At 45.1% G+C, this 12,552-nt stretch overlaps 2 protein-coding genes across 6 annotated transcripts in view; one reads left to right on the top strand and one right to left on the bottom strand.

The window, feature by feature from the left end:
- Positions 1-12,552, bottom strand: part of ngfb (nerve growth factor b (beta polypeptide)) — a 29,568-nt gene that overhangs the window by 12,478 nt on the left and 4,538 nt on the right. For 2 of the 5 annotated variants that reach the window (XM_089011194.1, XM_089011193.1), the window contains exons 2-4: positions 9,738-9,882; positions 5,345-7,986; positions 1,320-1,417 (exon numbers count right to left, since the gene is read on the bottom strand). In XM_089011194.1, the coding sequence (XP_088867320.1) occupies positions 7,398-7,970 (573 nt within the window). In that variant the 5' untranslated portion in view covers positions 7,971-7,986; positions 9,738-9,882 and the 3' untranslated portion in view covers positions 1,320-1,417; positions 5,345-7,397. Of the gene's footprint in view, positions 1-186; positions 1,418-5,344; positions 7,997-9,737; positions 9,883-12,552 lie in introns of those variants that run through there. The other 3 variants (XM_089011195.1, XR_016116744.1, XR_016116745.1) reach the window with 3 other exon arrangements.
- The window catches only part of LOC148889804 (potassium voltage-gated channel subfamily A member 2), a 36,665-nt gene continuing 26,320 nt past the window's right edge, over positions 2,208-12,552 (top strand). The window contains exons 1-2 of the mRNA XM_089011191.1: positions 2,208-2,545; positions 8,350-8,393. The gene's annotated coding sequence lies outside the window, so the exon portion shown is untranslated. The remainder of the gene's footprint in view (positions 2,546-8,349; positions 8,394-12,552) is intronic.

Below are 12,552 nucleotides of genomic sequence, written 5' to 3'. Positions count from 1 at the left end.
CTGCAGTACTCCCCTTTGGTTGCTTCACACAATTACAACGCAGTCGATTTTGACCTCGTGACACTTTTGTGTTTTTATGGGCACAACCAAAATAATGTACGGTGCGTTCGCAATGATTTCCTGGTGCGTAAGACGCACCCAAAAGCCTTGATTGTCCTCAAAAGCTGACCCCGCCCCGCGCCTTACGTGTCAAGCCGCAACAGGTCTCGCAACTGCGTCTTTTTTGTCATCTGCATGCGAGGAAGCCGCAAAGCACGACCGACGCGTGCAAAGTTGAGGTTTGAACCCTCAACGCTCATTTCACTTCTTCACATCGAGAAAAAAAATAAAGACAAACGTGATAAAAACGCTTACTAGCGCGAGGCTTGTTGACTCGGCGCGTCCAGGATGGAGGCGCGCCATTCCACGTCGGGAATTCCGCTTTCTCCAAAGCCAAATCCTGCCCGTGTTCGATCGACCCTCTCCACTTCAAAGGAAATGATCAGGAGCAATTGAATCGGCTACAGTCTTTTCTTCTCCGGGGTTGAAGTAACGTGCACCCAAAAGCCCGATTTTCTTCAAAGGGCGACCTTGCATATCAAAGTGGCGGGCAGGAGACGGCTCTCGGGGGGGAAAGTGTTTTTTCAGCAGAAAAAAAGAGTTATGTAATTCCTAAATGATCTGGAGTTATATGAGCTTGAAATGGGGGCGGCTGTCCAAAACATCCGGCATGGCTTTAACAACAGCTGAAGCTGAAACAAAGCACTAACATGGGGAAAAAAAGCGAAATGCTGCCCCCTTGTGGAAGAGAAAAAAAACATTGCCGGAGGCTTTGTCCGGCGCTTTATCAGCACCCAAGCAAGAAAAATGGAAACCCAAAGTAATTCCTACGTCATATTTTTCATTCCCCCAATAAATTTGCGCGTGTCACGTTTCCGGCTGTTCTTAAGATGTCCGTGAGGTCTGTTCCTCAACTTTAGTGTACTTTAGTTTTTGTTGTACCTGCTCCTTGTTGATGACTGCGGCTGCAATTTCTGCAGCGAAAATGATCAGCAGGCAAGTAAAAAACTAAACTGCAACCTAAACATCATTCATCATCCACTGAAAAGAAACATTAGTAAATCATTCAATGCGAACGCGCTGTATATGAAAAGGTCAACTACAACCGAATAGTACCGCAATGTTAAATACAAATGTTGTCCACGTTAAGCCAGTAAAGACTTTATTCGGCCATTCTTTGCGAACAACTTGACGGAGAAGGAGCACCCATACTCACATGCCATACTTCTAGAATCACCGACTCAAATCACATCAACTTTCTTTGTTGGGATGAAACTTACCGAGGCGAGAAGGCACTGAGATTCCCGAACGGCGCCCAACCAACCAACCGAGCCAACCAACATCATGAAGGCGCCCGCACTCGGGAGAATGTAAGCAGCTGCGGAAACAAGCACAAGTGCGCTCTGATTGACACCTATCCCAAAAAAAGGGTCAAAGTCAATTCAGTCCAACGCTAAAATCGTTTTTTTTGGGGCCTAAATCGCTAAGCTAAGATAAGCTAAGCTAAAGCTATTTAAAACTAAAAAGAAAAGAAAAAATATCATTTGCGGGTTGAGTAAACCCTGGCGCGTGTGGCTGCCGCTACTCACGCACAGAAAAAATGTCCTGTGACTGTAAAGTGTCCGTGAGAGTTTTGAAAGGAACTAATAAATGAAATGTATTATTATTATTATTATTATTATTACATGTATTTACGCAAGTTTAACATGCAGCTGGAACTCATTTATGAGTGATGTCACTCATTTATTATTCAAAATCTATGATAGAGGGATTTTATTGACATTTGCTATTAGGTGTTTGGAATTATCTATTAACTAACTAGCTAGCTAGCGAGCTTTCTATCTATGACTTATTTTGGGTTGAGCTGGCGCGTGTGGCTGCCGCTGCTCATCCACAAAAAAACTTCTCCTGTGACTGTAAAGTGACCTTGAGTTTTGAAAGGCGCTTAAAAATGAAATATTATTATTATAACATATTTATTATGCATACATCAACATTTAAAAATAGAGTGAAGCAAAAAAAATCAAAGATTGAAGTGATTTCATTTTCCAATGACGGTACGGCAGTTCATCTTGTGACTAGAGTGTAGGACAGCGGCGATCAATACGTCGATCGATCTCCAAGGTACTAATAGTAGATCGCATGACAAGTTGAATTGACGCTCGACAAATAAAGTCGAGTTGTTTTGAGAAAAAAAAGACGTCAGCCTATCGGCCATCCCTTTACTTGATTCTTGGCCGGACAACCAATCGGATGACGTCTTATTATGAGTTACCACCGCGTGTGCTCAAACGACGCCTGAGCGTCGCATGGCTAACAAGCGGGCGCTAGCCGTTAGTTACATGCTAATTTTTCGCTCGTTTTTCCTCCCTTGAACGTCAGTTAAGGTATACATGTGAGTGGAAGCTGGACCAAGTAAGAAGCCAAAAAAAAAAGTCTCCCTTTCCGACGGAGGACGAGGACTTGTTTTTCACATTTTCAATGACGCCCACCAGAGTTAACTCAGGTAATGGCAACAAATTGACATCATTGGGTCGCGTTGTGCAACTTATGCCATTATTTTTACATCATCAACATATTTCTCAATGAATAACAGGTTGATCATTTTGACGCGCTCATTTGAAAAGTAGCTCCCATGCTAAAGAAAACGAAGCGTAGGGGGATGGCAGCACTGTTGCACCTGCTGGCTCTGCTCAGTTATTTTTAATTTTTTTGTTGTGGTTGTCATCGTGCTGTTAGCCGCCACGCGAGCTTAGCTTTGCGTCACGATGCTTTGTTGGTAGACGAAGAGACGAGAGACCTTTTCGAGTGTTCTCGTCTACAGAGGAAAAGCCGCCAACCTCTTGTTTTTCCTCAACAAAAGAGGCGACTCGAGAAGAGGCTGATGCTTGCTATACTGTAGGATCGCCCCCACCCACCTAAAGAACATTCGAGTTGCGAACAACGGTACATATGAACATTTTTGTTGTAACATCATGCAGAAAGTATTCTCTCTAGTTGTACATGTCTTGATAGAGCATATATTTGATGAAATGTTTATTTTTCAGTACAAAGCAATACACGTTACTTATACAATCCTTAAACACATTGATATAAACTTTAAACATACTTATATAAGCCTTAAACAGACATTCCATCCAAAATATAGCACTGAATCAACTTTTGAAGAAATTCCCCTTACGAACGACCGTTCGCAACGTATATGATTGATTGATCAGAATCAGAATCAGAATCATCTTTATTGCCAAGTATGTAGAACATACAAGGAATTTGTTTCCGGTAGAACACGCTGCACTAGTATCGTCGTCAAAAAAACTGCAAAGTGGCACTATACTTGATTGATTGATTGATTGATTGCCGTTCTCCTGATTATATTGTAGCAGGACGGTGATTATATTGCAGCACTGTTTCTACGACGTACCGATGAAGAAAGTGTCGCGCGCATTGTCGCCTGTCAGCAGCTCCGCAGTTTCTGGATCAAACCGAAGCCAAAGTCCAACGGGCAGAACCGACAAGCCCGATAACTAGAGGGAGACAGAAAGAAAGTCACAAGTGCGCGACGAATCGGATAGGATGTTATTTCCTGGCCGACGGCACTCTCTAGCGGACGTGTAGTAAATCGCACCACACTGGCACATGTGCCTTGATTCAGACATAGCACTACCGAAGGCCCAGGGGTGACATGCAGGGCCCACCGGTGCATCGAAGGGACCCCTTTTGCCATTGGGACAGCTTTTGGCAGTTTACGGGCCATGCGGATGGCGATCTACTATCCGACGCCTGTGATATACTGCCCCCTAGTGGCCAATGCTCACACACAGTCATTGCCACCTATTTTCTCTTGATGACGATGTAATATTGTCATATTCCTCCTCTTTCAAGTGTTCTTGAAAGCATTGGTGGCATTTCTTGACATTTCAATGGGAAAGGACGATTTGAAATAAGTAAGCGATGTAAGTTCCGTGCATCGTCACCGAAGAAATAAGAAATGAGGTCTTTGATATTTCAGGGTTAAACCCAAAACATCACCAACTGTGAAAGAAGACACAAAGACTTGAGATTTAGGCTTGCGAGGAGAGTGTTCAGAGATTGTTGAGTAACATTCATCCGACCCGCTCTGAAAACGGTCTCTGGCCTCCTTGCTTTTATTGAAAGTTTGGGAATGTCTGATTACAAAAGTCTCAACCGTCTAAAGGGGAGCAGTTCACAGCGGTGGAGAGTGGCGCAAACACAAGCATATCTTGAGAAAAAAAGCAGAAACAGACTGTTCATGAAGACATTCTGTTATTGAGGGTCTGCATGTGAGCTATGTGCGTGTGATAGGAACTTGGATAATACAAAGCAAACTAGTTTACAAATAGAATGTGACTGACTACATGATATACAGTTTTAGTCCAATTTTCTAGACGATGATGCAACCTAGCCCGTTGCTAGCGCAAGCACAGGAGTGCGCGTTCCGCCTCAAGAGCCGTCGGTCCCACGAGCCCCTCGCAACAAAGAGCCGCCGTCTTCTTTTTATGACGCACAGGTTGTCATTCCGCACGGGAGCTATAAGTGTTCCGGAGCGCCTCAATCGGACTAAAGCACGCTCCGGTTCATCGATTATGTTCATTGAGAGCCAAAAGAAGAGCAGGATGCCTTGAAAAGCGTAACAACGCTCCGTTTTGAATGGTATTTATTGTTGTATTCCAGCAACGATAGCATCGAGAAAGCCATCGAGGAAATCAAATGAAACGTTGCGTCACGTTTGGCTTTGCGACCACCGGGTGGCACTGTCGGGCCCCGCCTACAGCTGCAAAGATGTTGCTCGTTTGAATCAGTGTCGGTTAAATGGACTCCCGGCATGACCCTCTTTTATCCTCTCGGCTTAGTTTCATCTGGTCATGGTTTTGTTTGCTACTTTGGACCTTTTTGTTCCGATGACTTTGTTGTTTGAGATTTTGGCGCCGCTGACTTGATTGAATACAATTTGTCAAATACGCCCTGCTCCTCCCTCACGCATGCATTTTTGGGGCAATTTTCCCAAAGTACAAATGGACATTGATGGTGGTTTGAGGCTCTGAGGCGGCCTGAGCCGCTTCTCTGCAGCGTCAACGTGTCAACAAGAAGAAGAAGAAGAAGAAGAAGAAGAAGAGAATGCATGGCCAGCTCTCTCGGGAAGGACACGCACGATCAAGCGTTACCACGACAACGTAGCATTTCAACGCACAGGTTTCAGCATCCGTTTCATTCCCACTGGACGACGTTGCCAGGCAAAAAAGCACAATGTCATCTGGATGAAGAGCAATGGCGCAAATGGACTCACCCAAAAGACGAAGTTGACGACGACGACGAGCAGATATTTGACGCCTTTCATCCCCCCGTGCGCTTTGCTCACGATGATTGGAACGAGCCTCTGACGCAACAAACGGGACGGCGCTCGCTCATGTGCGCACGCCTCCTTTTCGCCGAATGTCCCACCCGCCATTCGGCTTCATTTTGCTGGGCTGCATTTGCGCCACCATTGATGGCAAACAGCCACCTCGTTTCTTTGCCGATCGATGATGTCGATGGTGCGAGTCTCGCAAGACTTCTTGAGCCACCCGCATGCACGGGAAGGGACATCATCCATATTGATTACTGGGATCAGAGTATTTCCTCATATAGACAGCTGACTTTGTCATTTGTAAATCATTCCCTTGTCCGAGTTCAGTTTAAAAAAAAAACAACAACCGCTCGTTGTTTTTTTGGTGAGAAAGAAGCAAGCAGCACACTTTCGTCAGTCATAGAAAAATGGCAGAGTACATCGTGTGGCCGCTAGATGGCAGCGTGTGACAAACAATCCCACCAAGAGGTTCGCATTCCTTTCTTCGCTCATTCGTTTGACGATTATCAAAATATTGCACATATTGACACATCATTTCAAATAATTTGCATGTAATAGTAGGCTTCAGGATCTCCGTCCTGCTCGCGTTGCACTTTTGTGCCAAAATGATGCGGGGACATGTTGTTGTCTTGCTCTCTTCTGCTTTTGCACCATTTTGTCAATGTGACATTTGAACCACTTGAACAAGAATTGTTCTTTTTGGGAGTGGGTTGCTCCTTATGTCAGACTCCCCAAGTTCGTCAGCCATCTGACCCGAGTTGCAGCTTTTACTTTCAACCCTTGAAAGAGAAAGTCGACTCTAAAATAGTTTCAAGAAATGAACACGTCATCCCGTCAATGAATCGAAATGTTTAATAAATGTAACTGTCATCTTGATAGGAAGTCTTATTCTTGAAATACGGAATGTATGTAAAATGACAGGAAATGGACGTACGGTATGTCCAAATGTCCATCCCTTCATTCTCTAAAATGCAACTCGGATGCCCGTGTGATGATTGCATTCCAACACGCAATGCATAAGGTACACGTTTAATAAATAAGAAACATGGTTTTCAACATGGTTCGAGCAGACCTGGGCCAAGTAAGCAAAAAAACAACAAAACCACGCACCAAACAAACAGGATCCCTCTGGTCGAATGGCGTTGTTGCGTTTCTGGCTGCGCTGTCTGCTTAGCAGAGCCTCGATGACAAGTTGAAACCTGCCACTTGGAGGAAAGCCACCTTCACTTGGCTGCTTTTTATTTCCTCATGAAATTATCGGCAGCCATTTTTTTCATACCCTGCTATCTTGAAGCCAGTGGATTAAACGATATTTGACATATTTGTACATAATTTTCCACAGGGTGACAGAATGTAGATTTTCTTGGGTAATGACGTCGCCCTGTTTTGAATGGAAAAGTCAAATTAGAGTCCAACGCTGTGTTTTTGCACGTCTGGAAGAAGTGTGCAGAAGGGGAAAACCGTTTTCAATGCTAAAACACAAATAGTTGTGGTCTCTCAGCAGTACTCTGGAGTAAGCGGCCAATCACCAAGCGTAACATTGAACAATCCGGTCGATCTTTGCTGATCTGAAAATGTCTTTGATCTTCTGGATTTTGACGACATTGGAAACGTCAGGTCGCAATTTGCATTTGGCCACGTGGTGCCAAATGGTGGTCATTGTTGATTATTGTTGATTATACGACGCAAAGCTGTTGAAGTGATTTGACATATAGAGTACACTCGCATTCAGATTCAGAAGAGTTGTGATGTGGCAAAGGGATTTTCCTTCTTTTCTTTGTGGCGTTTTTCTTAACAAGGGTAATACACTATATATACTGCAGTATTTGACCCAGGTCTGCCGTGATACACCGTTCATGCAGTCCCTGTACTTTGGCATAATACTCATAATTTACTCTGTGCAAAAGTCTTTATATAGACAGTGTGTACGTCTGTGTTGGCAGTAAATTTATATATGTGTGTGTGTATATGTAGATATTGTATGTAATGTTTGTTAGTGCGGCCAAGACTTTCGGCTGAGCACACAGACGCAGGCCACGTTGATGCGTATGAGCCTCCAGGCCACGAGGTTGTGAAAAGAGGTCAAAGCCCGCACGAAGGTGTGCGAGTTGGTGCAGTGCGAGTTCCAGTGTCGGGCATCGACGCCCAGGCAGCCCGAGTCGGCCACGCCTCCCGCGTGGCAGGCGGTCTCGAAGAAGTACTGCTTCTTGTTGACGTTGTTGATGTTGACGTCCGGCAGCACCGTCACCTCGTTGCCCGAAATGTCGGTGGCTTTGGTCTTGTTGCCCACCCAGACGCTGACGCTCTGGCAGACGGAGTAGACGCCTCGGTGCTGAGGCTGGCCCGCCCGCCGCCGACTCCTGCGTGGGCCGCCGGGTTCGGCGTCGGGCGGCCGGGCGCTGAACAGCACCCTGGGGGAGAGCCCGCGCCGCCCGCTGAAGAGTTTGGGGTCCACCGGAGGGGCGGCGGGGAAAACGGCCGAGCGGCGCCGCTGCGCGCTGCCGGCCGCGGAGGACGCAGCCTGCGCACTGAAGAAAAGCAGCAGCAGCAGCATCGATGACCTCATGGGCGCACCGCACCGCACCGCACCGCCTGCGAGGACCGGTCAAAAGATGACAAAAACACACCCGATGCAAATAAAACGTGCTTACACGTGCCTGTTTTTTGAAGTCATTCACTGCCAGACTCTGCAAAAATGTCGCCGCTTGGAATTGAAGCGGATTCATGCAGGAGATGCGAGACTATCGCTTTTGGTCCGCGGATGCTACAGCTTCACGTTTGCTTTCAACAATAGGCTTGTAGCAGATGTTCTGCTTCATGTCACAAAGAGGGTACAGCAAGTGCGGAAGAATGAAGGACTCTCTGTGTCTTTGTGTTGTCATATTATTTGTTACGTAGCTTTTTTGATTTCTACCATTGGACATGTTTTTTTTCTTTTGTTACAGACTGCGAGCAAGTGAGCAGGCTTGTCGGCGCTCTCCTGTGTCAAGTAGGTTTGTTCCGCCATGTTTTGAAGGAGGGGGGGGCTCGGCTTCACCGTACACGATCAAACGGTAGCTTGTCAATTCCAATGAAAGAAAAGCCCGTCACGTGATGCGAGGTGGCACGCGGCGACCCCTCTGGAAGGTCAAGTGAAATGTCAGCTCTATTTGCTCCCATTAACGATTGTTGCTCACTGACTGGAGCGCAAAGTTGTCTTTGGCCGCTTTCCTTTCCGGGGTCGTTCTGAATTTGGGGAAAGCGTTGCAATGTTTCATCTCCTCCACATATTGTGTGCACAACGTTCAACTTTGAAGTGGACAATAATGACTGTTATTTTGGTTAACGATTTGAAAATGTGGTTTGGACTTCCGCACGAATAGGTGGCCCTTGAAATGCCTCATTTTCTTTTGCGGGCCCAATAAAATGATGTGACGGGCCGGATTTGACCCCCCGGGCCTTGACTTTGACATCAGACTGACATGAATGAGGTCAATTACAAGAAGTAGCCAGTGAAAGAAATTAGTCAAGACTGAGAAATTGCTGATCGGATTTTGAATGTAACCCGCACGCACTTCTCCAGGAAAACATCATCAAAATCTAATTATTATTGTTACTATTATCATTATCGTTATCATTGTCGTTGTTGCTACTGTTACTTTTGTTGTTGTTATTGTTACTGGTATTAGTTGATTAGTATGTTTTTTATTATCATCATCATTGTTATTATATGATTGTTATTATTATGATCATTACTATAATAATAATAGTTATATTATTATCATCATCATTATCATCAGTATTCTTATATTATCATTGTTATTATTAATTTTTCTATTATTATTAATATAATACTCATTATTTTTTGATTATTAGTCTGATTATTATCATTATCTTCACTATTAGTATTATTATCATTGTTATTATTACTATTAGTATTATTATTATTATTATAATAATGGTAAAAATAATATAAAGAACATTATTATTATTTTATTCTGATTCACTGGAAGTGCACCTTATACTCCGGTTTGCCTTATACACGGGAAAATACGGTACTGTTTCTTTATATTGTAAAAATAAAAAGAATGTTGCACTAAAAGTACTAACAAGTAGAACCTCTGCCAAAAGTTACTTCTGAACAATTGTAAATGAGTCACATGAGCTTGTAATGACCCAATTCTGCTCCCATGGCGATACCTTCAAGGTAAGCAAAGCTGCATCATCTTTTTTTTGGGGATACACACACACACACACACACACACACACACACACGAGTACTTTGGCTTCTCAGCGTGCATCGTGCTTAAAGAGTTTTGAAAGTCGCTTCGAAATGAAATGTATTATTGTTAACCTTTCGAAAGTCCGCCGGGGAACGCTAGCTAGCTAGCTAGCGGCTCACCGTGGCACCTAGAGGGTGCGAAGTAAGCAGCGCGCCGCCGCGCTCGGGACTGCTGCCATGTGGTCCCCGTCCAGCGCACCCGGCCTCCTTGGCCCGCCTGCCGAGACACAAGGCACAACCTCATCAACACCACTGGACCCTTATTTACATTGGCAACATCCCCAAAGCATGCTAGCTACTCGCCTTGCCGTGTTCTTCCGTGAAATTGGAATCATTTATACCCAATGATCTGGTCTCTCCATTGTGTAGTTTCTCTTGGCAATATTGTGAATTTGGATTCAATTTTCACATTTATTTTCCTCATTTTCTGCTTTCTCAACTCACTTTGATGTACTACATTGTGCTTTTTTTGGCGCCTGTAATGAGTAGCGAAGATGTGTGCTGTTGGCCACCTTACCGGGAAACTTGCCAAAGTGAGGTGGAGACATCACACTTTCATAGCGCCTTAAGAGCTGCAGCATCACTAAAATGCCGCTCTCAAGAACTTTAACCAGTTGTGAGACATGACATCATGCATCTTCCCTGTCGTCGAAGCGAGGCGGAATGTCTTCATTCGCACATCACGCGACACCACGGGCGTTTGTCACAATCATCTGGCGCTTTGCCTCGGCGTGACATGCAAACCCGTGCGCTATTCCCAGTAAACAAGCTGCAAATCGTCCGCTACGGCACAGGAAGTGTTGTATGCCATATGGCGTGCGGTACTTTGCGTTGCGTGGCCCTCAAGAGTTGACACAAAAATGAAGACCGTCAGAAGCGCCGTTATACTTACCCCTGCTCAAAAGATTCATTCTTTTGAACGAAACACTCAGGACTGACACAACATTACTTCCCGTTTGCTTTTGAGGACAGCGGAGCAGTACTTCATCCCAACAAGACTTACTGTGTAGTTATATTAAGTTCATCCTGTCTACCTGATAACTAATTTAAAACAGATTTGTATCTTACAGTGACAGTGCATTGTCGCTGTTCAAATACCTGACATGTTTCGGCGTCTACTTCCGCCTTCGTCAGAACTCTCTGACGTCTCTGACGAAGGCGGAAGTAAACGCCGAAACATGTCAGGTACTTGAACACCGACAATGCACTGTCACTGTAAGATCCGAATCTGTTTTAAATTAAAATAAGACTTAGCGTAGTTCCACTGATTTGTGCTTACCGCATTGAACCAACCAACCCACTTTCTAAGGGTCGTGGTACGGCTAACATCCGACTAACGACCGAGTTCCCTTCCCACCAAACGGTCGTTAGTCGAAATCCATTCAAAATGTTGAATAGAGGCCTGGAGGCTAAATGTCTGGCAAACTCCCCCCCCCCCCCCCCCCCCCCCCCCGCCCCGCGCCCCGGTGCCATCACACGGTCGATGGCTGTGCCAGAGTGACATGCTGGCTGGCTGGCCAGTTGTCGTACACGTTGCCGGCCTGCTAGCACGTTGCGGTGCCAGGCGTCAAATTCAAATTTTAAAAACGGGGTCTGCAGGTCGTGGTCGTAAGTCGGATGTTCCCTGTATTTAGGCTGAAATTTCTCGACCTGCAACCCGTTGATGACGCTCCGTGGACACTTTTGTGAGAATAGCATTAAACTAACAAGGCCGAATACCCCCAAAAGAATTCTACCTCCTTGTCTCCAACATCCCTTCTGATTGAATCATTTTGCATCACTGACATTTACTTCCTAACAGCCCATCCAAATTTCGCATCCATCCAGAAGATCTGAAGGTAAAAATGTGGAAAAGCGTGGCATGCAATTATTTTGATTTTTGTTTTTTCCCTCCGCCATGTAACACAATCGGCACCCTTGCACAACGTGTATGTCTAACTTGTGTGATTTACAATCTGCAAAGTTCTCGTAAGAAGTATCGGTACTTCCTGTTCAACGCACGCACGCACATATGTGAAAATCTATTAAAGCGCAGACTGTCAGGGCTAAGTTAAACCAGCTTTCCACGGAATGTTCCAGACACCCACTGCACCTTTTTTTCAATACCAGTTGACATGAAATGTAATGAGCGTCAATGACAAACCCGCGAGGCACTCAGTCCATAAGCACAATCCCCCATTATAAGCGAGGCGATTATGTCAACCAAAGTGAACGGCACAAGAGCAAACTAGCGTATTTTTGCACCCGAGTATAAGGCGCACCTTCAATGAATAAAAAAAAAAATTCCAAATATAAGGCACATCCACATTATAAGACGCTACAGTAGGCACTACGTACTTCTTCTAAAAGGGGGAAATGGAGTCGCTGGCTTCTGAAATGAGTTTCCAGACCTGTTGAGGCTCAATATGACTTTACACACACACACACACACACACACACACACACACACACACACACACACACACACACACACACACACACAAGTTTATGGTATGTGCAAGTATGTATAAGGCGCACCAAACGGTGTATAAGGTGCAGGGTCAGCTTTTAAATTAAGGCTTTTGAGTGCACCTTATACAGCGTCAAATAGTGTCATCCCGTCCCAACCTCTCTTGTTTGCCGTGAGCCGTTCAGTCACTGGAAAGCACAGCGACTTTCGCTGCCGGAAAATGGATCGACCAGCCGGAAAAGTTAGCATTTGACTGTGGATTTGCTCTTTACGTCATTCTTTCCACCATCGGCTAGCATGGAAGCTTTTCCGTGGCCTTTAGTATGTGGCGGCCCGCACTGAGCGCCGCGCTGCAAACACAATCCATCGCGCCAAGTGTTTCAGAAGCAAAGCGGCTTGTCTGAGGGACAACAAGTGTAGAGCGCATTTTTTTTCTTT

The sequence above is a fragment of the Hippocampus bargibanti genome, linkage group LG12 (assembly GCF_051943395.1).
Source record: "Hippocampus bargibanti isolate YZ-2025 linkage group LG12, ASM5194339v1, whole genome shotgun sequence".
NCBI lineage: Eukaryota > Metazoa > Chordata > Actinopteri > Syngnathiformes > Syngnathidae > Hippocampus > Hippocampus bargibanti.
Note: the sequence above shows the minus strand (reverse complement) of the source record. Positions and strands in the feature narration are given on the sequence as shown.